The sequence below is a fragment of the Acartia tonsa genome, chromosome 7 (genome assembly GCF_053477335.1).
Source record: "Acartia tonsa isolate MP-2025a chromosome 7, ASM5347733v1, whole genome shotgun sequence".
NCBI classification, from domain to species: Eukaryota; Metazoa; Arthropoda; class Copepoda; order Calanoida; family Acartiidae; genus Acartia; species Acartia tonsa.
The window spans coordinates 40651770-40679609 of record NC_137266.1 but is presented as its reverse complement, the minus strand read 5'-3'; the positions used below and the strand labels follow the sequence as shown (position 1 = coordinate 40679609).

At 31.7% G+C, this 27840-nt stretch overlaps 1 protein-coding gene across 1 annotated transcript in view; it reads left to right on the top strand.

Annotated features, from left to right (window-relative positions):
- The first annotated feature begins 1477 nt into the window (after positions 1-1477).
- LOC145324319 (uncharacterized) overlaps positions 1478-27840 on the top strand; it is a 71737-nt gene continuing 45374 nt past the window's right edge. Inside the window, exons 1-8 of the mRNA XM_080166937.1 lie at positions 1478-1530; positions 2345-2495; positions 8232-8380; positions 9043-9146; positions 11980-12051; positions 18558-18601; positions 20915-20981; positions 25497-25571. Coding sequence (XP_080023063.1) covers positions 2387-2495; positions 8232-8380; positions 9043-9146; positions 11980-12051; positions 18558-18601; positions 20915-20981; positions 25497-25571 — 620 coding nt within the window. The 5' untranslated portion in view covers positions 1478-1530; positions 2345-2386. The remainder of the gene's footprint in view (positions 1531-2344; positions 2496-8231; positions 8381-9042; positions 9147-11979; positions 12052-18557; positions 18602-20914; positions 20982-25496; positions 25572-27840) is intronic.

Sequence of the window (27840 nt, the reverse complement as noted above, 5' to 3'; positions counted from 1 at the left end):
AATAACGTTCTAACATCGTTTCAAATTGCATAATAAAGTCTTATGTAGCTCTTTATAGTGCCTATCAAAAATTTAATTTAAAATCTTTTGGCCGATGTATCCCAAATGACGTCATAATTTTAAAAGAACGTCATTTGGGATGTTTTCTTCAAAAGTTTTTAGAGTTATCCACTTTTTAGGCTTTATAAAAAGCTGCAAGTATTATAAATAATCTTAAACAGAACAAACTCAAAATGCAAAGTCTATCTTGAACCAAAAAATATTTTTTTTGCGCATTTACAAATGATTGTGCAGTATTAAGACTTTAATTTGAAGTTCTTATTTTAAAAAAATGTACTAACAATTGAAGTCCTCATTTTAAAAAATTGTAAAACGTTGGCCTACCATCCAACTAAACTTTTGCAATATTTTGTTACAATGCTTGAACATTTAGTTGGAAATATCTTCAAGTTTGGGGCATAATGGTGTCAAATTTTAAGGTGATAAATCTATAGATAGACCGACATATAAATGGATAGACAGATAATTAGATGAATAGATAAAGAGATAGATGGACAGAAAGAAGGATGGATATACAGATATATAGTTAGACTGATAGATGGATAAATAGATAGATATAAATACTAATAGATGGATAAATGTATAGCTATACAGGCAGGTTGCTGGATAAATAGTAAGATGGTCAGACATATAGACGGCTAAAAAGAGTGTTAGACCGATAGCTATATGAATAAATACATACATAGATATATAAGTATATGGATAAATAGAGAGATAGATCGATAAATAGAGAGATAGACTGATACATAGATAGATAAAAAGAGAGATAGATGAATAAATAGAGAGATAGACCAACATATAGATGGAGAAAAAGATAGATAGATCAATAAATAAAGAGATAAAAGGCAGATATATGGATAAATCTATAGATAGATCGACATATTGTATGTAGACGGATAGATATAATATTAAATTAAACATAAATTATTTTTATCCATTTATGTTAATCCCAAATAAGATTATTATAATTTGTTTTTCTTACTTTAATACCTTTTTAAGTTTGTTTAATATATACAAAAACTTGCGGCTACGCCCCTAGAGGCCTCTATGGGGGGGGGGGAGATACCTTCCAGCATTTTCAATTTTTTTTTATAAATTTTGAGGAGGGTCATTTGTTGTGATATCGTTTGGAGGGTGGTGGAATTCTCCCCTAAAATAGCTATTATCCTATTACACCTATGAGAAGCTATACTGTAAAGAAGAATCATATCGGTTCAGCGGTTAGTGACATCTTTCAGGAAAGACAGACAAATACAGATCCTGTTACTTTTATAAACTTTTAGTTTTAATAATTTTATTAAGATCCTTAGCAACTCAAAAACTATTGTTTAAAATCATTAGCAAAAACTATTTAATTAATAATAAAAATCTTTTATTAAAATTTTCTAAAGAAATTATGTTTTTTTTTATTTATTTCAGAAAAAAAATAATGTGTGGTATATTGCTTGCTTCAAGAAATGCAAATTTGAGGTATATTTTGTTATTTTCGCGTTTACAGAAATCAAGGAAGACAACTATCCATAAGTAGCGAAGCACAAGAAAATCATGAAATGGACAAACAGACAAAGTAAGTTATTGTCAGATCTCCTAACAATGAAAAAAAAGAGAGAATATGCAATAACTATAAGAAAATCACGAAACCTTAAACAATAACGTTTATATCTTTTGAAGCATGACAGGCGAACAAAACAATGAATGATTAGATGCGCATATGCAAAAAATAAGCACATTTTATAATTTCAAATTGCGCGGCTAGTGTTAACATTAGAAAATTTTTATGCATACTGTAAGAATCGTCAAAAGCTCTAGTTTTTGAAAGTATAAGTACCATTTTTGTGCTATTTATAGCTTAGGAGCTACGTTTAAAAATGTGAAAAAAAAGGTTGAAAAGTTTTGAGAATTTGAACATTTTACCATTTTTTAGCTCATATACTAAATGGTTTTTATATATTAAAAAAGCTTATATATAGAGCTTATGACGATTATAATGGTATACATAACATTTTTCTACTATTAACACAAGCCGCTTAATTTGAATTTTAAAAAGGTGCATATTTTTTAACAACCTTTAAATCCATAAATCTTCGAAAATAAGGCCTTGGGAAAAACCTATTTTTAGGGCATAATTTGTTGAAATATTCATTTTCAATATTTGAAACATAAAAGCCCCAGAACAGGTTTTCCAAATATATGAAGCATTTTACATAAATGTTTTTTTTCTATGCATAATAAAGTTTTTTTTAATCATTTCTCTTGAAAGACCTTGTATATTCATGTTATTTAGATGAATGATTGATTGCTCTGGAAAGAAAAAAGAAAACAGCTGATGATGAATTATCTGCCATATGTCGTCTTACTTTCCCGCCAAGTGTACAGTAACTCACATGGGTACTCTCCTCTGGGCAGAGCTGGGCTCAAGATTGACGGTGTCCTAGGTAACATGTGTTACGTGTAGTTTACTAGAAATTCCGCTACCGTAGCGCATCCGCTCGTCGCCGGGAAGGTGATAGGTTCAAATTTCGGACCGACTCCAAGTCATAACTAAAGATGTTAAAATGTTCCTACTGCTGCTAGGTAGGGGAATGCCCCAGGAACAGGCAAAACTATTACAAAGAGCCAATGCTTTGTTTTCTAGATAAAAAGAACATAACCCCATTAAAAAAAAACGTCAAAGATTTTTATTGAAATAAATGTAATTTAGTTTTTTAAATTCGAATAGGCTAAATTGAAAACCATTTTTATTGTTCATTTATTTGCTTTAATGTTTTCTGTTGGTGATTAATATTTTATTTTGATATAAATTTTTTATGCCCAAAATGCAACATATTTTGCTGTCTCTATATTGATGTACAAATTAATCCTAGATGTAGAATAGTTTAGCTAAAGAAATAATATTTAATTCAGGGAATACTCAATAATATTATAATGTCTTATACCAGAGAATATTAAGAGGTGTTTATACGAAATTACAAATTATTTAATTTTAAAAATTAGCATAGTTCTTGCAATATACACATACTAGGATATGCTGATTTTTTGACTATTTAATAATTTAAAAATTTCCTCATTTCCAAAATACAACCAACGTTTTCAGTGAAAAGTTTGCACCTGTTTATAGGCAATGACATTTCCATACCTTTACTCATGTGTCATGTGTCAGACATAGTAGCATTAAAGACAAATCTCGAACCCGACAGCTTCATAATGGAGCTGTTTATATTGCCTATAAAAAATGACGCCATACGGGCCTACAATTGGTCAATTAAAATGTATATTGGTCTGCCATTGTTAATTAAGTGTGTATATTGGTAGCTGGACAAAGTGTCTCAAAAATAAGCCTTGTGACGTCATATAAATTAAGGATTATTCAGCTCTTTTTTTTTTTTTCATCTCTAATCTTCCTTATTTTTATGACGTCAAATGGCTGATTTTTGAGATACTTTGTCCAGCTACGTGTATTGGCCTATCATGGGTCGTTTGTATTGTATGACGTCATTTTTTTTATAGGCACTATAAACAGCGATATTATGTGTCCAATTATGCTCTTAAGGCAGTTTTATCTTTATGAGATTATCGAGGTATAGTCCCTTTCGTGACAACGCCTCTTAAGGGGCGTTTCATCTTATTTTCACAGTAGCTTTTGATAGGTTATTTTTGGTTAGGTTAGGTTAAGTTGGGTTATGTGAAAGCCCCGCAGGGTGGGAACCCCCTAGAAATAGGGGAAAAGCTTCTGTGAAAATACGACGAAACGCGGCTTAGGAGGCGTTGCCATTAAAGGGACTGTACCCGTTTAAAGTAGCTATTTATATTTATAAAAGTAAGCTGTTTTAAACGGATGTCTATGGTGTAAGTAACCTAATTATAAGAAACCTCGACACAGAATTACCCAGAAATCTAGATAAAATTCTGAAAATTAGATAATTTTTGCCATGTGGATATGCCGAGAATTATAATCTATTCTTTTCCTGGTTTATCCATTAAAGTAAAAGAATAGAGGGGGCACGAGCTATATGTAATTATACCCAAAGGGTAGGAATCCTGTGCCGACTCTCAATTGGGGCAATGGTGTCGTAAATATAAACACAACCATGTCGCTACTTTGCATGATGATTCCTATAAAAGTTAGACACAATTAAGAAAGCGTAGCAACTCTATAATTGTTACCAGAAAGTCTGAACGATAATTTAAAAAATGTTGTTTTTAACTTTTTTAACAACAATTTTATAATTATCTTATTCGAATTCATCTAATTTTTGGAATACTTATTCCTAATAAATCAAATCATAATGTTATGAGCGAAGCATATCTATAAATGAGTCCTTAAAATGTAGGTATGTCCTTAAACAGTATCCTGTATTTATGCAGTTTTGCAACAAATTTACTTACAATTTTGTTTAGACATTTATATTAAGTTCTCACACTCTACAAGTGTTAATGTTCGCTTTTATAAATGTTGTCATCCTTGTTTAATTAGTAACAAATTTAGTTAAATGCTATTCTAAGATCAAACTGACATTTTATTAAAAATAACAGTCAAGCTGTCAAAAATAACAGTCAAGTTAAAAATCTGTTGTAATATATGAACAATTATTAAAAAACAAGAATGACAACATTCCCAAAGTAGAGCTTAACAAATTAGAAAGACAAACATGACAATCATACAATAAGAGCGCTTTCAATATTAAATAAAAACGAAATATTATTTCGAAATCTATGCAAAAAAGTCGATTAATAGCTTTAAAAGTTTTTTTTCTTCTTTTTAAACATTTATTGCAAAATGCCATCAAACTGGAACTCAAATTTTAACCAACCCTGAAATGACTTTGCCACCAAATGTTCCAACAACATAATTAAACTTTTGAAATTTTATAGCTTATTTCAGAAGCTTGGCTCCTCTATAATTAGGGTTTATCAATTTATCCTACAACAAACAACATAAAATAGATGTAAAATTGCTATTTTGTGTTAACATTTAAAATTTAAGATCATGGAAAGAAAACAAAGTATTTCGTTGTATTTTCACAGTAGCGTTTCTTCTTTTTCCAGCCTCTGCGGTAGGCTCTAGCCCTGAAGGGCAATTTTCTAACCCTGCGGGCAAACTTTACCTAACCTGACCTAAAAAAAACTATCCAAAGCTACAGTATAAGTACCACGAAACCCGCCTCTTTCGTTTTCTTTCCATGATCCAATATTTTTTTTGTAGTATTAAAGACCCACCATCCGACCTAGTTCACTTACATTTTAAATTTAAGATTTCCGACATTTATCCAAATTTTATTCATATCTAACACACAAGAACTCGCAGCATGTAAGAAATGGATTTTATTTACATTTTTTGTCGTGAAAACATAGCTACTCTATAATTCTATAAATTTCTGACTTTAACTGTAACTTTCAAGCAAAACTTTTTGATATTTTTTGTGAATATTCCCATGACTGTTTTTTACAGAATCCTATGACCATTTGCTTTATAGTTCACTTCGTCCGTCTATCCGGTAGCTGTGTTTAGTGCCCTAAGAAAATGGGAAAATAAACCACCTAGAAAAGAGATGATGTATAGGGTATTTCCGGACGTCATTAGAATTGGTAGGCTAAAATCAGACATCTATCCCCATTTTGCACTATAGACCGCTACGTTCATTCTTACTTTACTCTGTAGTGATTTTTGAAATATTACAGTTAAATGTATAAATTGGAAGATTATCACAATAAGACAATTAATTCTTATTCAATTACTCTTAATTTATTATTTTATTTAATAGTTTATGTGCTTCACTTTTTGTTGTTATCCTTGTTTATGTCTAGAATTTGATTTAATTCACCGAGGACATTAGATTAAATTTCTTAGGAACTTCTTTTAATACTTAATGTTAAAGTTTCACAAGTCTAAGAACAAGGTCAATCGTTTTCATGATTAACACAGCATAAAAATTGTTATATAGAAAACCTAATAATGCAGTTTGAATCACTAGGGAATAAATATCAATAGTTAATCAATGTTACTGTAAAATTAAATGAAATCTAAGGCAAGATTTTTCCAGTATGGCTTTGGATCCCTTATAATTCCTCTGGATTAAAACCAGTTCTAAGACTTACTGAAAAATCATGTATAGTATAATATCATTAAGAATTTATCACGAATAGTCTTTAAGAATTAGTCCCTGTTTTGTTTGCCCTGACCATTATTCCTCGGAGCCACTGAAAACTGAAATTAGTCTTGATTTTTCATCTTACTACCCGGGGAAATCTGATCATAATACAAAGCGATTAATATTGTTGCCCTGGAGAGTGTACATCGGGCTGTTTATTACACTAGTCCCCAATATTTATAACGATACCTTATTTGTTGGCCTATCATCTTCGGGGACTTTCATTGATTTTTTGTTAAATTTAGTGTTCAAACGTTTTATTCACTAATTGTGTGTCATCAATGGAGATGTACATCAATTTATCGGCTATTGTCTTATCCCTTTAGATTCCTTAACTTTTATACAATATGTGTGTGTGTGTGTGTATATGCCCAAGAAATATGGGTGTGTGTGTGTGTATGCCCAAGATATATGTGTGTGTGTGTGTATATGTCCAAGAAATATATGTGTGTGTGTGTATATGCCCAAGAAATATGTGTGTGTGTTTGTATATGCCCAAGATATATGTGTGTGTGTGTGTGTGTGTGTGTGTGTGTGTGTATATGTCCAAGAAATATATGTGTGTGTGTGTATATGCCCAAGAAATATGTGTGTGTGTGTTTGTATATGCCAAAGATTTATGTGTGTGTGTGTGTATATGCCCAAGAAATATGTGTGTGTGTGTGTGTATACGTCCAAGAAATATATATATGTGTGTGTATATGCCCAAGAAATATGTGTGTGTGTGTGTGTGTGTGTATATGCCCAAGAAATATGTGTGTGTGTATATGCCCAAGATATATGTGTGTGCGTGTCTATATGCCCAAGAAATATGTGTGTGTGTGTGTGTGTATATGTCCAAGAAATATATGTGTGTGTGTGTATATGCCCAAGATATATGTGTGTGCGTGTCTATATGCCCAAGAAATATATGTGTGTGTGTGTATATGCCCAAGATATATATGTGTGTGTGTGTGTATGCCCAACAAATATGTGTGTGTGTGTGTATGCCCAAGAAATATGTGTGTGTGTGTGTATATGCCCAAGATATATATGTGTGTGTGTATATGCCCAAGAAATATATGTGTGTGTGTATACCCAAGAAACATGTGTGTGTGTGTGTATATGCCCAAGAAATATGTGTGTGTGTGTGTATATGCCTAAGAAATGCAACTACTTATGCGAAGCAAGAAGTGAAATAAATTTTGAATTATTTGTTTGAAAGCAATAAAATTTGTTGCTTCACTTGTTTATGTTCCAAGCATGTAGACACTATAAATACACACAGAATTCAGGGATCTAAAGGGATAAGACAATGGCCGATAATTTGATGTACATCCTCAATGATTATACACAAAATTATTTATTTTGTAGATTACAATTAGTGGTTAAAACGTTTAGATACTCAGCTTAGTAAACCATTCAATCAAAATTCAATAAAAGTCCCCTAAGTTTATAAGCCAACGTAAGAAGACTTTGGGGACCAGAGAAAGAAATATATTTACTATTGGACAGAGGGAGAAAACAAGCTTTGAGTGTAAAATCACAAAATATTCACAAACAATAGCAGACTTCAATCTTTAATAGCGTGCAGCTGAAAAATAAAATTTCTTCTGATAAATTTTAGTCTCCATTACAGAATAATGAACGGACAGACGGTCAAAAGAATCTTAATGGTCACAGGAATCCCTCCAATTTGGAAGAAAAAATCACTTTTCCCTTTATACGCCTAAACCATCCTTTCATTCAAATTTTAACATAAAGTAGTATAAAAATCGATTAGAAGCTTTGTGAAAGTCATTGTAAATTTATATCCTAATTGTTCAGTAGTTAGCGAGATCTTTACGAACAAAATATACCTTCTTTCTATAATACCAGCGGTTACGACATTAGAGGCCTATAGGGTCAATTGAGTGAAGAAGGTTGAAAGGCATTCCTACAATTTCAATTTTAGTTTTAAAAAGTACGGGTAAATGCCCAACATTTCGGTTCAGCGGTTAGCTTTGCCATCAACACAGACAGGCATCCTGTTACTTTTTTTAGGTCGGTCAGGAAGCAAGAATGACAAAGAATCCGAGGAAGAAGATGCTCTAAGTGTTGGAGATGGGCTTCAGTGGTGGGTGGTGCTCCTCATCACTCTAGCCATTGTTGTTTGCATATTCATTCTTGTCAAGTGCTGCGTAGAATTACAGGTAAATAACAAGCTGTTGTGTAAATATACTTCAGTTGTGGGTGGTGCTCCTCATGACACTAGCTATTGTTGTACGCATATTCATTCTTGTCAAGTGCTGCGTAGAATTACAGGTAAAGGTCATCATGGTGTATATATTCTTCAGTTGTGGGTGGTGCTACTCATCACTCTAGCCATTGTTGTTTGCATATTCATTCTTGTCAAGTGCTGCGTAGAAATACAGGTAAATTTCATGTAGGTGTTATCAACAACAACAATATAGTTCATCAGGAGTGGGCTACTCTGATCATTACACCAGCTATAGTTGTCAAGTGCTGCGTAGAATTACAGGTAAAGATCATGTTGAAGTATTTAAATATTCTTGTTAAAAACAGATAAACTTGTGAATAGTATTGCTTATCACACTAGCGAAAGTGCCATGCATATTCATTCAGGTGGTTTTAAAAAGTCTTAAAATAATTAGAGCATTATAAGCTGCCAAAGAACAGTAGCTTTTAATTTAGTAAAAATGAAATTCTGGTGATACATTTAAAATGAATTATATATTTAATAAAAAAAACCCTACTGACTTACGGACATACTCTAAATGTAGAGTAGCTTTGCTACTAAAACATAAGTCTTCAAATCTTGATATATTTTTGTAAGAACTTGTTTTATTTTCAGTCCTATAATTTTGGTGCTGGAAAGAAGATTTGCTACCTGTGTCTGGCTAAAATACCCCTCGGTGAATGGAAGTCGGGGGCTCACAGGAAAGCTTGTGCTTTCAAGTAAGTTTTTAGATCAAGGACGTCTAAGCTTTTGATTGGGAGGGGGGGGGGGGAGATTAAAAATTATTTTTTTTGGGAGTAATCTTTATATTAAATAGGCAAGAACGTCCAAGCTTTTTTTATGTTGGGGGGGAGGGTTATTATCCCTTTATCCCCCCCCCCTTGAACGTCCCTGTTTTAGATAGCTACCTAGTACCTACCTATCAATTAAGATAGTGTGGCGTTTTAAGGAAGACGACATTGGACTGTAAATTATACTGGTACCCAAAGTTTTATAACCAAGTTAAATCTTTGGATACTTTACCGTAGTGTCCAAACTATATACAATACATAAGTATATTAGGATCATGGAAAGAAAACGAAGTTGCAGAATTCGTCATATTTTCGCAGTAGCTTTTCTTCTATTTCTAGCCCTGCGGGGCAATCATTAACATCTACCTAACCTAACCTAATAACCTTTCAAAAGCTACTGTGAAAATATGATGAAACCCACAACTTCGTTTTGTTTCCATGACTCGTATATTATTATTATTATTATGTTATGCGTTTTTACACAATTATGACGCAGTTGACGCTTTTATTGTATAAAATGCCTTTTGTATTGTAATAATATCAGATTCAGGAATCATAGACGTCCAAGGGGGGGGGGGTAATGGGGCGATTACCCCCCCCCCCCAAACGAATTTGGGAGTGGCGTAGGCACCCCAAAATTTTTTTTCATTTACCCCCCCCCCCCCCATTTAAAATTTACCCCTACCCTGGGGGTGCCGTAGGCACCCCCAACCATTTAGGAGGGGGTATTTACCCCCCCCAAACAATTTTGGGGGGGTATTTACCCCCCGCAAACAATTTTGGGGGGGTAAATACCCTCCCCAAAATAGAAAATCTCTAACAAAAAAAATTTTTGCGCGCTTCGCGCGCATTTTTAATACTAAATTTTTGATCAAATTTAAATTACCCCCCCAAAAAATTTTACCCCGGGGATAAATTTTGGGGCGCGCTTCGCGCGTCATTTTACCCACCCCCAAAACCGAATTACCCCCCCCCCAAAAATAAAAAGCTTGGACGCCCCTGTCAGGAATCGTAAGGGATTAGACAATGTTAGATAATTTAATATACCTCCCCATTAATGATAAACAAAATCAAAATATGAATCAACCAATCAAGCGTTAATGAAAAATTAAAAGAGAGAATGCTCATAAAATTTTGGGTATCGGTAAAATTTTGAGTCCAATGTCCTCTTCCTTTCTGAATGGTATAAAAATAATTGCTACCACTTAAATGTGTACCATTATAGTGCCCCTGCAATAATTGGATAATTATATCTCTATCTTTCTATCTATATCTATCTAATTAATCATCTCTTTATCTATCTATCTATTTATATAGAAATGGTATGGACCTGAACATATCATTTATCTATCCATATCTTTCTATTTATCAATCCATCTATCTGTCTTACTTTCTTTCTACCTATCTATTTATCTAAACTGACCCTCACATGGCTTACCATCGATTCTTGAAAAAAAATATTATGTACAAAAAAATCTTCCAAAATATTTTCAAAAATCCTTTTAATTTATATCTAATCTATAATACAAAGTAGAACGATGTCTGTTTGTTTGTTTGTAGCGGAGGATCTCGCTAACCGCTGAACCGATCGAGTTCTCCTTTACAGGGTAGCTTCTCATAGGTCCCGGGAAGGTTTTTTATTTTTTATTTTTCTTTTAAATCTAAAACACGAAAAATTGGTTTGATCAAACCTCTTGGGGCAAAACCCCTAGAGGCTAGTTATCTATATAGAAATGGAATGGAAAAAAACATATTATCTATCTATTTATCAATCTATCTAAAAATGGAATGGACCTGAACATATTATATATCTATCTATCTATCTATATAGAAATGGAATGGACATGAATATATTATCTATCTATCTATATAGAAATGGAATGGAATGTATCTATCTTTCTAGAAATGGAATAGACATGAACATATTATCTATCTATATATCTAGAAATGGAATGGACCTGAACATATTATCTATCTATATATCTAGAAATGGAATGGACCTGAACATATTATCTATCTATCTATCTAGAAATGGAATGGACCTGAACATATTATCTATCTATTTATCTATTTAGAAATGGAATGGACCTGAACATATTATCTATCTATTTATCTATTTAGAAATGGAATGGACATGAACATATTATCTATCTATCTATCTAGAAATGGAATGGACCTGAACATATTATCTATCTATTTATCTATTTAGAAATGGAATGGACCTGAACATATTATATATCTATCTATCTATCTATATAGAAATGGAATGGACCTGAACATATTATCTATCTATTTATCTATATAGAAATGGAATGGACCTGAACATATTATCTATCTATTTATCTATATAGAAATGGAATGGACCTGAACATATTATATATCTATCTATCTATCTATATAGAAATGGAATGGACCTGAACATATTATCTATCTATTTATCTATATAGAAATGGAATGGACCTGAACATATTATCTATCTATTTATCTATATAGAAATGGAATGGACCTGAACATATTATCTATCTATTTATCTATATAGAAATGGAATGGACCTGAACATATTATATATCTATCTATCTATCTATATAGAAATGGAATGGACCTGAACATATTATCTATCTATCTATCTATCTAGAAATGGAATGGACCTGAACATATTATCTATCTATATATCTAGAAATGGAATGGACCTGAACGTACTATCTATCTATCTATCTATCTATCTTTATATCTATCTTTATATCTATCTATATATATCTAGGAATGGAATGGACCTGAACATATTGTTTCAACACAACAAAGTGAAATGTCCCCGATGTGACAATTTCTTGAGGTAATTTCTTCCTGTTTTTAGTAGCGAAGCTACTCTATATTTCACCTTGTCTGTCCATCCGTTTTGTAATTTTGACTATAAAAAGATAAAAATACATCTTCTTTGAGGGGGGGGGGGGTATGATGGTGATAAATGTGAACAAAATAATAGGACACCAAAGTAAAGAGAGTAAGAGATAATTCAATAGAAATAATCTAAGTAAGTATATGTTCTTTTCTTTAGGGTTGGAGAGGATATTGGGCTTTTTATTAAACTAGTCCCCAAAATTTTATATTCATGTTTCTTAATCGTTCAACAAGTTTGGGGAATCTTATTGAATTTTCATTAGTTGGTTCATTAAGTTGTGTGTTCAAACGTCCCAACCACTAATTGTAATCTAGAGAAGGGTAGAATTTGTATATCATCATTGGATATTACATCAATTTATTGGACATTGTCTTATTCCTTAAGATTCCTGACTTTTCTTACATAGGAAAAGCTTGGTATGTTTCTAATGATATTTTTTGCCTCTTTGACATTAACAAAGCTTTTGATGGTGTTTTACAAATATTTACTCTTATATTTTCACAAATAAGTATCCAAAATTTTGAATTTTCTTAGGAAATAAAGTATCAAGCTTTTCATGTCTGTTGCAAATAGCTCAGAAACTAATTATCTAATTAAGATTTTTCTTTTAATATTTTAACCTTAGATAGTTTATTATACTTCTGTAATTTTATGGAGCAAAGTTCTAGAAGAAAATTCTAGAACACATTGATTAGGTATGTTCTTTTTAAACTGATTTATAGAAAAACACATCCCATAGGTAATAACCTGAAAAATCGCCATTTATTAAACCTTGCCTAAGTAGTGGGAAAAAATGTAATAAAAATCAGCCATGTGACGTCATAAAAATGAGTGATTAAACATCTCTTTTTTAGGGGTTTCTTTCCCACTTCTCCTCTCTTATCCCTAATTTTTATGACGTCACATGGCTGATTTTTGAGACACATTACCTTATATCTTGTCCTTTTCTAATATTTGATTTGTCAGCTTTAACATGTATTTTAAAATATATAAATATATTAACTTATGGTCAAAGTTTTAAAGATACAATTCTGTAAAAAAAAAAAGATGACAACATCCATAAAAGCGAAGCTCTAAGATCAGAAGCGTGAACAAACGAAAAATAACCCTTGTAGAGTGTCAGTACATATATTTTCAATATGGCTTAGAAAATAACCGGTTATGATCCAGCGGAAAAAAATACAGTCTCAAATCATAAATCTTTCTGAGAAAATGTGCAAAAATATTTTATTAATGATATATCAAAATATCATTAAAAAATATCAATTATTGGGTTGTTTTATTGGCATAACGATAAAAAGCATCACGTTTTGTATGTACTGTACATTAACAAGAAAAATTTCCAAACATAATGGCGAAGATATTTCAAAAGCAACAAACCTCTAATATTGAATTCCTCGTTTTCTTATTAAGACGCTGTCTAAAATTGTGCAAGGTTTCTTTCCTCCTTTCCTTTTCTTTCCCCTCACTTGTGACGTAAATAAACAGCCCCGTCAAATCAATTTTAAATTTGTCCCCATTTTAGACAGCATCCTTATTAAAGCAAAGCTTTTTTACTTGTATGGTCTGGTCGAACGTCCGTTACGTAGACTTTAGAAAGCGTTACAACTCTATATGCATAACTTGAAACTACCAAGAATAGTTATTTCTCGCATCGTATTATAAACAGCTTTCCGCGGATATAGAATGTAGAGCCCCAAGGTGCCGAAGGCACAGGATAAAAAAACTGGTTTTAATCTTATGATTGTACATTTTTATATTCGTAGAAAGCTGGATATAATACGATGCTAGACATAGTTTTTTCGTATGGATGAGAACCGGTTCCTATCCAACGGATTCGAATGAATACGAGAAAATTAATTATTGATAACAACTTGTTTTATGTTAAAAATATTTTTCTTGATTTTTGATATATAGGTTCCTAGGACGATTGGACATAATGTCATAAGCGGAGCATCGCTATAAGCAAGTCTTAAAAAGCAAATATGATTTAATGTAAATTTGAGACTAATTTTGAGGATAAACATTAAACATACATTGAAAGAGAAGCTTTGTTAACTAAAAGGCCAAAAAGAAAAAAAAAGGCAATTATAGGTTTTTAAAAAGTACAAATGGAATTGTATAAAAAAGTAATGGTGTCTCTCTTATATAAACTCGTAAACCAACAAGCCAATCCCCCCCCCAACTAATTTTTAAAAGCAGGTCTTTTCTAAAATTACTTAAAGAAAAGCCTTTCCCGTATCGCTTCGAAACCGATTAATATCCAGTGGATTAGGGCCGGTTTTCAGCCATACTGACTAATTATGTCTAGTATCGTATTATATCAAGGTTTCTACGAATAATCAAACTAACATCTTTGTACATGTACAGGCCAAATATATATATTTCAAAAACTATAGTTTCATTTGAACTCGTCCTGTATAGGGAAAAAACGCAAATTAAATAATACATACAAAAAGTCTATTTTTGAAAAATCTTAATTAGATATTTAATGTTTCTTTTTTGCTTTTGATTTAATGTATTGTAGAGATGCATCGCATCTTTATAAAAAGTCGGGTAGGTAAAAATGCTAATAAATATTAAATTTTTATTATTTATATTAATAATAATAAAAACACATACATTATTTTATCTATATTCAGTCATAAGTATTCTGAGAAATTATTTAGACTAAAAAGTATGCACAAACAGACACAATAAACCCACGGATATTTAGGGATAAGACAATGGACGATAAAATGATTTATATGTAGTGTACCCCTCACAAAAAATCAGATATAAAGTTACCTCTTTAATAGATTAAATTAAAAGTAGAAAATTTTTAACATTCCTAGTTTGTATCAAACAGTCAAGATTTGATGATAGTGCCCCGAAGTTTTTAAGCCTGTAAATGAGAGACCATGTTTATAAAACTTTGGGTACCAGTATTATTTACTAAAAATTTCCCCTTTTGAGATTACAATTAGTGGTTGAAATAACCAACTTCTTGAACCAACCAATCAAAATTCAATTAAAGTCCTCAAAGTTTTTAGGCGAACGAATATGAAAACGGTATTATTAAACTTCGGGGACAACTGTAATAAACAGTCCATTGCCTCTCTCCCCCCGGGTACTAAAATACTTTACATAAGGGTAAACCCATTGGATGTATTAATAGCTTAAACTATTGGTAAAAGTATTTAGTGCTTACTTTTTTTCTATTTATAGAGATGCAGTCTTTTATCACTTTATTTACAGGGTGACCTCCAAAGAACTAATACGATATTCTCCCCTCTTTCTGCAAAATTGTAGCGCTTTCACTCGAAGTTTCTAGTTGAGCACTACCGTCAACCCCCCTAAATTGAAAATATTGAGGATTGGTAGTTTTTTTTGTTTATTTGTATATTACTTTAGAACAGGAAAGGGCTTTATATTCGTCTTGGCTGTTTTTGGCTATTTTTCTTGACCTTCCGTGCCCTTTCCTCTAGGCTAGGGTCGAATCAATCTGTATTTTATCAGAAAAATCAAAAATGTAACAGAAGATTGTTTTTTGTTGTCCATCCTGTAAAACCTAATGCAGTGTATTCATTATATGTAAATATGTGTACTTGTTTCTATTGATTATCTATACATTTACTCAATATGCAAGCACAGAGGGAAATGACAATAGTGTTTAAATTAATCTACACCTTTCCCATCTTTATATTATGAGAAGTTTTCAAAGACAAAATTCACAAATACGTCCAAATAATGATTGTGCTAACAATGGTACAGTATTCCGTCGTGCGACATAAATCGTACTTGTAGGGGAATGTCTTAGCCTATAAACAAGCACAAATTACCATCAGACACATAAAGAGTGTCAATCATAGAGTTGTTTGTCTGCTGGTTGTTAAACCCCAAGTGTTTAGCCTGCCTTTAATCATCTGTGAATACTATTGGACCTGACGGTTATAGCATGAGGAATAATAGCCGCGCAATTGAATTATTTTCAGTAAATCTACCCCTGTCATACATAATTCACCATAGGATTTGCATTAAGTGTATATTCTGTATATTATTATTTTTTTACATTTTAGTTATTTTAAGATGGGGTATAAGGAGAAAATTTATTTCAAAATAAAAACTTAAAGATTGAAATCTGAAAATGTAAAATTCATATTTTTTTATTTTAAAATATGATGAATAATGTTTTAAGATTCTCTAAAATATTCTAGTATCGCGAAGATTCCATAAAATAAATGTTCTGTATTTATCAAAATCTTAAGATACTGACAAAAACCTTACTACTTTATAAATATACTAGCGGCTACGCCCCTAGAGGCCTCTAGGGGGCACTTGAGAAGGAGCGAGTCAAATTTAATAACCCAATTTCTTATTTTAAATTTTAAAAGAAAAAGTAAAAACAATTTTTTTTTTTTGGGGGGGGGTGCCTCTCCCCTCATTTTTAATTTTAGTTTAAAAAAATAAAAATTTTTATTTTTTTTTTTGGGGGGGGTGATTTTTATTTTTTTGGGGGGTTGGGGGTGTCCCACCCCCCTCCCTAAAAAATAGTTATAAACCTTCCCGGGACCTATGAGAAGCTACCCTGTTAAGGAGAACCCGATCGGTTGAGCGGTTAGCGAGATCCTTCGGTACAGACACACAGACACAAAGACACACAGACATCCTGTTACTTTAGCATAAGGATAACTAATTATTTCGCCTCTAGCATCTAATGTGATGTCAGAAAATGGCCTAAAACAATCCCAATACACATATACAGCCTCCCTGAAAGATACAACCAATTAGCACCGGCAATTTCTGAGATATTTAGCTTCAACAATAAATGTAGATGGATAATTTAACCACCTCTGTCTTGTCAGCAATTAGGTTCCTACGAGGCAATTAATTGGCAATGGCAATAAGTGTCTTGGCAATAAATTATTCAAAATTGACAATCAAATAGTTCCTTAATTATAGAGTAGTTGTCAATAGCGCGGTTACACTATAATTAAGATATGTACATCCGTCTATAAGTCCGTACTGATGAATTGTATATAGCCTAAAACATAGCCGAATCGTTCCCAAATGGAAAAAAATGTTTTCTTTTTGAAATTTTGTTATAAATTATTTATGGAAAATACCTACATACTTTCAAAAACTGTGTTTTTTTCCAATTCTTACTATATTATTCTTTATTACTTATTACTGCTGTTCTATTTAGTTTTTTTATAAACTATGTATTTGAAGGGGGAGAGGGAGCGATAAAGGGAAGAACCGATAAATAAATAGCTTGAAACCATCATAATACTTAATATAAAAAAAAATAGTCTAAAAGAATCCCGAAATAATGTGGACTTAATGGTTCAGTGGTTAGGGAGATCTTAACTGACAAAAACACAAAAATCCTTACTACTTTTATAATAGAACAAGGATGACAACATCCATAAGTAGTAGTAGTAAACACCATTGATATTAAGAAAAATTAGAAAAATATAAAAATAGCCTAAAACCTGATAAAAGGGGTCCGACTGGCATCCATGTTTTATACTTAATTATGCTCCATATTAATGGGAATGTTGACAAGAAATTTAAGCCTTCTATCTTAAACAGGAGCCGAGAAAATCACATTTTCCCTATTCTGTCTCAGACGGACGGACGGACCGACGGAGATCATTTTGAATTATAGAGTAGCTTCGCTACTAATAAATTGTCAGGTAGGGAGAGGACATTGGTCTGTTCATTACTCTAGTCTCCAAAATTTTATAATAACGTTTTTAATTCGTTGGCTTGACAACTTTGGGGACTTTTACTGAATTTTGATTGATTGGTTTATTAAGTTCAGTTTTCAAACATTTCTATCGCCAACTTTAATCTACAGAAGGAATAATTAATCATTGGGGATATATATAAATTTATCGGCCATTGTCTTATCTCTCTCTGTACTTTTTTCTATATTTCCTATGTCTGACTTATTTATCGTGACATTAAAGATTTATAGATATCACTTTTATTAACTTTATTCTTTATCTATCTATCTATCTATCTATCTATCTATCTATCTATCTATCTATCTATCTATCTATCTATCTATCTATCTATCTATCTATCTATCTATCTATCTATCTATCTATCTATCTATCTATCTGTCTGTCTGTCTGTCTGTCTGTCTGTCTGTCTGTCTATCTATCTATCTATCTATTTATTTATCTATTTATCTATTTATCTATTTATCTATCTATCTATCTATTTTTCTATTTATCTATCTATCTATCTATCTATCTATCTATCTATCTATCTATCTATCTATCTATCTATCTATCTATCTATCTATCTATCTATCTATCTATCTATCTATCTATCTATCTATCTATCTATCTATCTATCTATCTATCTATCTATCTATCTATCTATCTATCTATCTATCTATCTATCTATCTATCTATCTATCTATCTATCTGTCTATCTATCTATTTCAGACTGTGGCCAGAACAAGAGACTCCTGGCTTCACATGTGACTCAGGAAAATAATTTTTTGGAATAAAAACAAACAAAAAAAATGCTTAAAAGTGCTTAAATGTTAGTCTTAACGAAGATTAGGTTTACAGACAAACATACATTACTTAATTGTAGAGTAGGTCTGTAACAAAAAACAAGGATGACAATATCCATAAAAGCTATGAAACGGTAGGAAAAAAACGAACATAAATCCTTGTAGTGTGTCAGAACTGAAAAATCAGAACATAAATGCATAAATGTCGAATAAAAATTTTAATTAAATTTGTTGAAAAACTGCTTAAATACAGGATAATGTTTAAGGTCATACTTACGATTTTAGGACTTGATTATATAGATGCTTCGCTTATAACATTGTACTTTGTTGTCATAGGAATCAATATTCCAAAAATCAAACCAATCGGATAGTTTTATCTCATACAAATTTGTTGTTAGAAAATTAAAAAATAAACATGTTTAAAATGGACGTACGGACATTCTGGTAAAGATTATAAAGTTGCTACGATTTCTAAATCGTACCTAACTACTACAGGAATCACCATGCAAAGTTTGAAATCGATAGGCAATTCTAACATGCCTAAATTAACGGAAAAAGCTATCTGTTCCAGACGTACGGACGGACGGACTGGCTCTAATTATAGAAAAGCTTCGCTTTTAAAAATAGAATAGTACGTTTAATATCCATAGGTAGGTAAGATGCTGTGAGTATTGGTGCAAAAAATATGACGTAACAAAAAAAATTAGCCAATGAGAGGCCGTTATTGACTAAATGGTAAAATTTATAGTGGCCTCTCATTGGCTAATTTTTTTTGTTACGTCATATTTTTTGCACCAATGTCCAATACTCACAGCATCGTAGGTAGCGGAGATATAACAATCTAACATGAATTTTATAGAAAAATAAATCAAAGGTATTGTAAATAAATCACTGAATATGATATTTCCGATAAAAGATTGATTAAATTTTGAAAAATTTTAAATACTTCAATGCATAAGTATAGGTTGGTCGAACGTTCAAACATACTTTTAATATTTTACAGTAGCTTCGCTGCTACAAACTGTTGGTCAGCAAAATTTTGCGACTTAATCTGATTCAACTCGTCATCTTTCTTGGTTCTACAGACAAATTGTCTCAGGGATCTAAAGGGATAAGACAGTGGCAGATAAAACAATTTACATCTACAATGATGATGCCCAAAATTACCCATTTTGTAGATTAAAATTAGTGGTTAAAACGTTTGAACATTCAACTTAATGAGCCTGCAACCAATAAAAATTCACTAAATCCCCCAAAGTTGTTAAGCCAACGAATAAGAACACGTGTTATTATTAAATTTTGGAGACTAACGTAGTAAACAACCTATTTTCCCCTCTCTCTGCAAACGGTCTGCAAAATTATTTTAGTCTTAAAACAAGGACAGCTATATCGACTGGTAGCGAAGCTTTTTAAAATTTTTAGGGACAGGGGGCCAGGATTCTGACAAACATTTCTAAGGGAAAAGTTCCCATATTACTTCTCCCGCCTTGTTACCTACTTCCCTTTAGTTACAGCACTAAACAAGTTTCTTGCTACAAGAATATCCAAATTTTCAGCAATTTCAAATGAAAACTATTTGCTGAATCACAGCCCCTTGAAATGATTAATTAAAATCTTGACGGTTAAAAAAGTATAAACTAAAAAGAACTATACCAAGTTTATTTTTTGGATTTCATAAACCATTTTTCATTTATTTTTCCTAAATACAAATGTTTAAAAAAGCGAATATTTTGTATAATCTGGGCCTTTTTGTCAGTATTTCACAGTCAGTTCGGGAAGGTCCCCTGCAAAAATATAATGAAAGAATTGTCTGATCTTCATGAAACTTTGTATAACTAGAAGGCCTTTATAATCTTTTAAAGATACACATTTTTTAATGCAATATTTTTTCAATGGAAAGTCCTTTTTATGGGATCTTTTAGTTTTGTAAGAAATGTCACAATATTTTAATCGAAGCTACTCTACAATTTAATCACAAAGTACAATGTCTCTTCCTGCATCTATCATTTCATAGCTGTTAAATCTAGCAACTATCATGTCATAAACCAATCTTACATAAGGTTTTAAGGAGAATTAATGCGAGCTACTTTATGATTGATGCAAAAGAGATGAGCGAACAGAACAATGAACAAGTTCCATATTAGCAACCTAAACTGGCCACAGATTTCCCTATCAATATATCCACGTATTCTATATATCCATATTGTTAATGATTGAGCTTCACTCCTATGGATGTCGTCTTTCTTGATTTTGTTTGAATAAAATTTATTGAATTATGCACAGAAGGAGATGTGAAATCCGGCAACTGTCTAAGCAAAGGGAAACAGATATCTTCCACTGGAAAAAATAGGTAATTTTATTTTAAAAAAGAATTTATATCTAAATATTAAAATATCTTTGTTTTCCCTCAAAGTGTAACTTACCTCCCCATAATTTTGAAATGAATTGAAAATAATTGGGAGTGGGGGGGGGGGGGGATGGATGTTTATATGCCCAACACGGGGTAAAGGGACCATAACCTTGCGGGGTTTTCTTACCTATTCTAAAATGATCTAAAGTAAAATATAAAAAATTACCCTTCCCTACTTTATATATGTTTCAATATAAAGAAACATAAAAATGTAGAAAAAAAACTACACATTACTAATAATTTCTTTGACTAGTGGAAAGCTTAAAAACAAAGAAAAAGACTTTTTACATCTTAACCAATAACTTAGGTAATAAATGTATAAGTAGAGATGCATAACCCAGATATCTTCCGATGGTATGGGCTGATATTCAAAGACCCAATATTCAAAAGTGGACACAGGGTCTCCACCCCAAGGGTAGATTTTCATTTAGCTCGTGCCCTCCATATTCTTTTACTTTAGATTTAGATTAGATTTATTTTTCTTGGGTGTACATACATAGAAAAAAACAACAATAATAAATGAATTAAATGAGTATTATATACATTTACATATATATACAGTCAAATTTTATTGACATGGTTAATTTATAAAATAAATTTTCTTCCCAAATGGCAGTTTCCTAAAAGTAGGAAGTATGCAGTAATGTGTATTCACACATTGTTTTCATACAGGCCATATAAGTAAGACAAAAAAATAGAAAAAAGATAATAAGCAATAGATAAAATCATATTGGAGAGGAAAGAATGATAATAGGAAGGATTGATTAGGGCATACAAGTCTCACACCATTATTGCAATAATAGAAATTTAAGAAATTTTCAACAAATAAATTTTAACTAATTTATCAGATTTTAAACAATATTGAAAAGAAATATAAGTTAATTACATTCTTGACATAATGGGTTGTTACTTAACCCTTAACGGTCGGGGGGGGGGGGCGTTGAACGCCCCCCAATCCGGTTTTTTCTATCTCATTTTCTGTGTGTGAAAGATAAAGAGCCCAAACTGCTTGACTTTTTAAGTATGGGTATGACACATAACTGAGAGTTGAAATTTTTTGAATATCTCCATCCTGGCGGGCACAGGATGCCAGCAAACCTGGCAGGGTCATCCAGGTAAAGAGCAAAAATATTTTTTTGACTAAAACAAAGCATTTTATCATACCAAAATACTAAAAAATCCTCTAGTAGTACATCCTTATATAAAATACAGGTGTTCAGGTCACTTTCAGGTTCCAGGTATGATCCTGCAGGTCCTGATCCTCCAGGTCTCCAGAAATCTTTAAAAGGCTCCTGTGGCCGCAATTTTTGACTTAGAGACTTCAAATTTTAAACTTAAGCTTTTCTTACATGTCTACATAACATATTAAAATTTCATGAAGATCCGCCGCCGTTTTCCCGCCGACCGCCGACTGCGGCGGCTGGCAGCTGCCAAGTACAACTGCGGCCGCTGAAATTTATATTTTGATATTTCTAATGTAAAATTTACATAAAAAAAACATTTTCTGGAAAAAAAATTTTCTTCTAGCTTCAAAAATAAGAAAATTACAGCCGTTTGAAATTTTTAAGTAAAAAAAGACCTAAAAACAAAGGTTGTTAAATAAAAGGGTAAAGGAAGCGAAAATTTACTTAGACTTATAAAAGGTCGGAAATTCAATATCAAACAGGGGACTTACACAAAAAAATTTAGCCCTCTAGCTCTAATAGGAACTGAGATAATAAGGGGGGGCGTTGAACGCCCCCCCCCCCCCTCCGACTGATTAAGGTGCGGCAAGGGGCCCGACTGTAAAGGGTTAATATAGTTAAGCTTGATTTTAAAGATTCTTTTAGATTTTTTATAATTTTTTTAATACTTAGGTATGATTTGAGGAAAATGTATCTTTTAGTCTCCATAAAAAAAACTAAATGTTTAAAATAATTTTTTTATTTATGTTTCTAATCAGGATGCATTGAGACAAAAATGAAAACCAAACAAAGTTTAGTTTTCCATAGAAGTTAGAGATATTTTACAGAAACCAAGGATGAACATGTCTTTCAAGTAGCGCAGTAATAACAAGTAATAATAAAGGCCATTTTGAGGGTTAAAGAGAAACCTATAAATCTTAAAGGACAAGACAATGGACAATAAATTATAGTACACTCCTCATTACGATATACAAAATTACCCCTTCTAAAGATGAAAAGTTTGGATACTGCTATTATGTACAACCCAATCAAGAAAGAAAAAGATTTATCAATGTTTTCAAAGCCAACCAATAAGAAAACTTGCTTTAAAAACTTTATGGACCAGCTGGTTTATACAGTCGAATGTCCCCTCCCTCCATTATAATCACCTGTACATCTTTTATGAACAAACAGACAGAAGGACGTACTGACATACTTACTTTTTCCATAACTATAAAGTAGCTGTTCTACTATACAAGAACTTTGTATAAAAAGTTTTACCCAAATTCGAAATAATTTATTTTATGTTTCTGTTTTGTGAAACATGTGTGTTTAATTTGTGTTGGGGGAAATATAATTATATATCTTCATTTCTTTGTCTATCTATCTATCTAACCTTTCTATCTAATACTGTGTGTACTGTATTGTTCTTGCTATCTAATTAACTACCTTTTTATCTCTCTATCTCTCTCTCTCTCTCTCATTCTATCTATCTATCTATCTATCTATCTATCTATATATATATATCTGTCTATCTATCTATCTATCTATCTATCTATCTATCTATCTATCTATCTATCTATCTATCTATGTATATGTGTAGCTATCTATCTATCTTTTTATCTATCCTATCAATCTAATACAGTTTGTACTGTGTTGTTCTTGCTATCTAATTAATTGCCCTTCTATCTCTCTATCACTTTCTCTAATCTATGTATGTATGTATCTATGAATATATCTATGTATCTAGGTATAATTGTTTCCTATGTGACTGTGACATATGTGAGCCGTGTAAACAGAAACTAGATAATCTATTTATGTATGTATCTATGAATCTAGGTATAATTGTTTCCTATGTGACTATGACCTATGTGAGCCGTGCACTCAGAAACTAGATAATCTATTTATGTATCTATCTATGTATGTATGCATTTATCTATGAATAAATCTATGTATCTAGGTATAATTGTTTCCTATGTAACTATGACCTATGTGAGCCGTGCACTCAGAAACTAGATAATCTATTTATGTATCTATCTATGTATGCATGTATCTATGAATATATCTATGTATCTAGGTACAATTGTTTCCTATGTGACTAGGACCTATGTGAGCCGTGCACTCAGAAACTAGATAATCTATTTATGTATGTATCTATGAATATATCTATGTATCTAGGTATAATTGTTTCCTATGTAACTATGACCTATGTGAGCCGTGCACTCAGAAACTAGATAATCTATTTATGTATCTATCTATGTATGCATGTATCTATGAATATATCTATGTATCTAGGTATAATTGTTTCCTATGTGACTATGACCTATGTGAGCCGTGCACTCAGAAACTAGATAATCTATTTATGTATCTATCTATGTATGCATGTATCTATGAATATATCTATGTATCTAGGTACAATTGTTTCCTATGTGACTAGGACCTATGTGAGCCGTGCACTCAGAAACTAGATAATCTATTTATGTATCTATCTATGAATATATCTATGTATCTAGGTATAATTGTTTCTTATGTAACTATGACCTATGTGAGCCGTGCATTCAGAAACTAGATAATCTATTTATGTATGTATCTATGAATATATCTATGTATCTAGGTATAATTGTTTCCTATGTAACTATGACCTATGTGAGCCGTGCACTCAGAAACTAGATAATCTATTTATGTATCTATCTATGTATGCATGTATCTATGAATATATCTATGTATCTAGGTATAATTGTTTCCTATGTGACTATGACCTATGTGAGCCCTGCACTCAGAAACTAGATAATCTATTTATGTATCTATCTATGTATGTATGTATCTATTAATATATCTATGTATCTAGGTATAATTGTTTCTTATGTGACTATGACCTATGTGAGCCCTGCACTCAGAAACTACATAATCTATGTATCTATCTATGTATGTATCTATGAATATATCTATGTATCTAGGTATAATTGTTTCATATGTGACTATGACATATGTGAGCCCTGCACTCAGAAACTAGATAATCTATTTATGTATCTATCTATGTATGTATGTATCTATTAATATATCTATGTATCTAGGTATAATTGTTTCCTATGTGACTATGACCTATGTGAGCCGTGTACTCAGAAACTAGATAATCTATTTATGTATGTATCTATGAATATATCTATGTATCTAGGTATAATTGTTTCCTATGTGAATATGACATATGTGAGCCGTGTACTCCGAAACTAGATAATCTCTTTATTTATCTATCTATATATGTATGTATCTATGAATATATCTATGTATCTAGGTATAATTGTTTCCTATGTGACTATGACCTATGTGAGCCCTGCACACAAAAACAAGCTGATCTTGTGGATCAAAGGAAATCTTGAAATAAAAAACCTGGAAATAAATTGCATTTTTATGCAATAAAGGTTTTAGAATTAAAAGGTTCCAATAGAAAATTGAAAATCCTGAAAAAGTCAAGAAAGGTACTAAAAAAATAGAAAATTTGTACAAATTTTATCAACCTTACAAGAAAAAAATTAGAGTTCTCTGTCTGTCTGTACCAAAAGATCTCACTAACACCTAAACTGAGATAGGTTCTTCTACTCTAGCTTATCGTCCCTCTATATGTGATATGTTTATATGAAAATTGTATTCTCACAAAAACATTATTAAATGTTTTCTTTGCATAAATAGAACTCGGATGAGAATTGTAATTCTACCCAGGGAGCAAGGAGGCTCAGCCGATATTTATCTTACAAGCGGTTTTTATTGACACTTTGTGTAAAAGAAAGGGGGTTAAGTCGACCCTTCACTTTAAATTTAATTTTTTAAGAACAAAGATGTCAACATCCATAAAAACGAAGCACTGAAACAGTAGGATAAACGGACATTAACACTTGTATAGTGAAAGAACTGAATAATCAGAATATAAATGTATAAGAGTCGAAGCAAAATTATAAGTAAATTTGTTGAAAAACTGCTTGATACAGAATAATATTTATGGACATACTTACATTTTTAGAAGTTGATTTTAGGGTTGCTTTGCTTATGATATTGTACTTTGTTGTCCCAGGAATCAGTATACCAAAAATCAGATCAATCAGATAATTAGATCACATACAAATTTGTTGTTAAAAAGTAAAAAAATCAACATGTTTAAAATGGACGTAGGGCATTCTGGTACATAACTACTACAGGAATCACCATGCATAGTTTGAAATTGATAGGACAATTTTAGCATGCCTAAATTAACAAAAAAAGCTATTTGTTACGGATAGATGGACGGACAGACATACGGACGGAATGACCCTAATTATAGAAAAGCTTCGCTTTTAAAAAGTAAAATATTTTGTTTTGAGAGTGGATTTCTTTCTAGGTACCGATATCTTTTGGGGAAAGTGGGGGTACCCTGCCAAAAAATAATAATAAACCCTTACAGGACTCAACTATAAAGTAGAACTATTTCGGTATAGCGATCTAAATCTACTGAAGGCAGACACGCATCCTGTTACTTTTATATTAAGATTCATATGTTTCATACTATCTCGAAAAAACAGCTGGTCTGATCCCCCTCCCCACGTCTAAGGTCCTAGCCAAGAGTTTAAAATAAAGTTTGCTAAATAAAGATGTTTATGTAAAATATTTGTTCAAAATTGTTAAATTATTCTTTGTTTAAGGCTAACAATTGGCTAAATTTTCTTCGTAGGTAATGTCAAAAAAATTTTATGTTGGTTTATATATTATTACATAGCTCATAGAATAAAGACTATGGAAAATCTTATTATTTGTTTATGTTTCTTTTCTGCGGGATTTTTGAGGAAACTTTTTGTCTGATCCTCCCTGGTTTGTGAGATTTATGTTTACATTAACAATTTTCATATATGCTGCACATTCACAAATACAAAACAAGAACGATTACGTCCATTACTTGTGAAACTCAGGGATTTTAAGGGATAAGACAATGGCAGTTAAATTGATGTACATCCCAATTTATGATAAAATTTCAATGTTTCGTAGAATAAGGTTATTGTTGGAAATCTCAAAAGTTTGGAGACTGGTACAAACAAATTATGCTTTACAAAACTTTGGGGACCAAAGTCTAATGTCTCGTCCATCTCTTAATGAAGCCACTTAAATTACTAGAAAAACAATTGTGCTGCTATTATAATAACATAGGATTATGGTCACAAAATCATGAGTATAATATCATAACTATAATATTTAGGCATCGAGCCATTTAGATGCCATATATATAGTCGACATAAACCATTTGCTTTGCTCAATTCCCATTTTTACCTTTATTACTTTAACATGTAAAAAAAACATGAAGTTACACCCTTTGATTGTAGAGCTTTGTTTATCATGTCCTGTATTATTTGCAAGGATCTAAAGGGATCCAACTAATAAGAAAACGTTATCAAAAGCTTTAGGTAATAAAATGAATATTCGGGATTTTTATGTGTCATTTTATATCCCCTAAAAAAAGTTGGTGGTGGGGGGGGGGGGTATTTATCCTCCAATAGCTGTATCTTTGCTTATAGTCTCATGACTATTTTTAATTTATAATACTCATTGCGCGTCTGGTGTCTTTGAAGATGAAAACTTTTTATAGACATAGTATAGTACTTACAATTGGTTAGCAT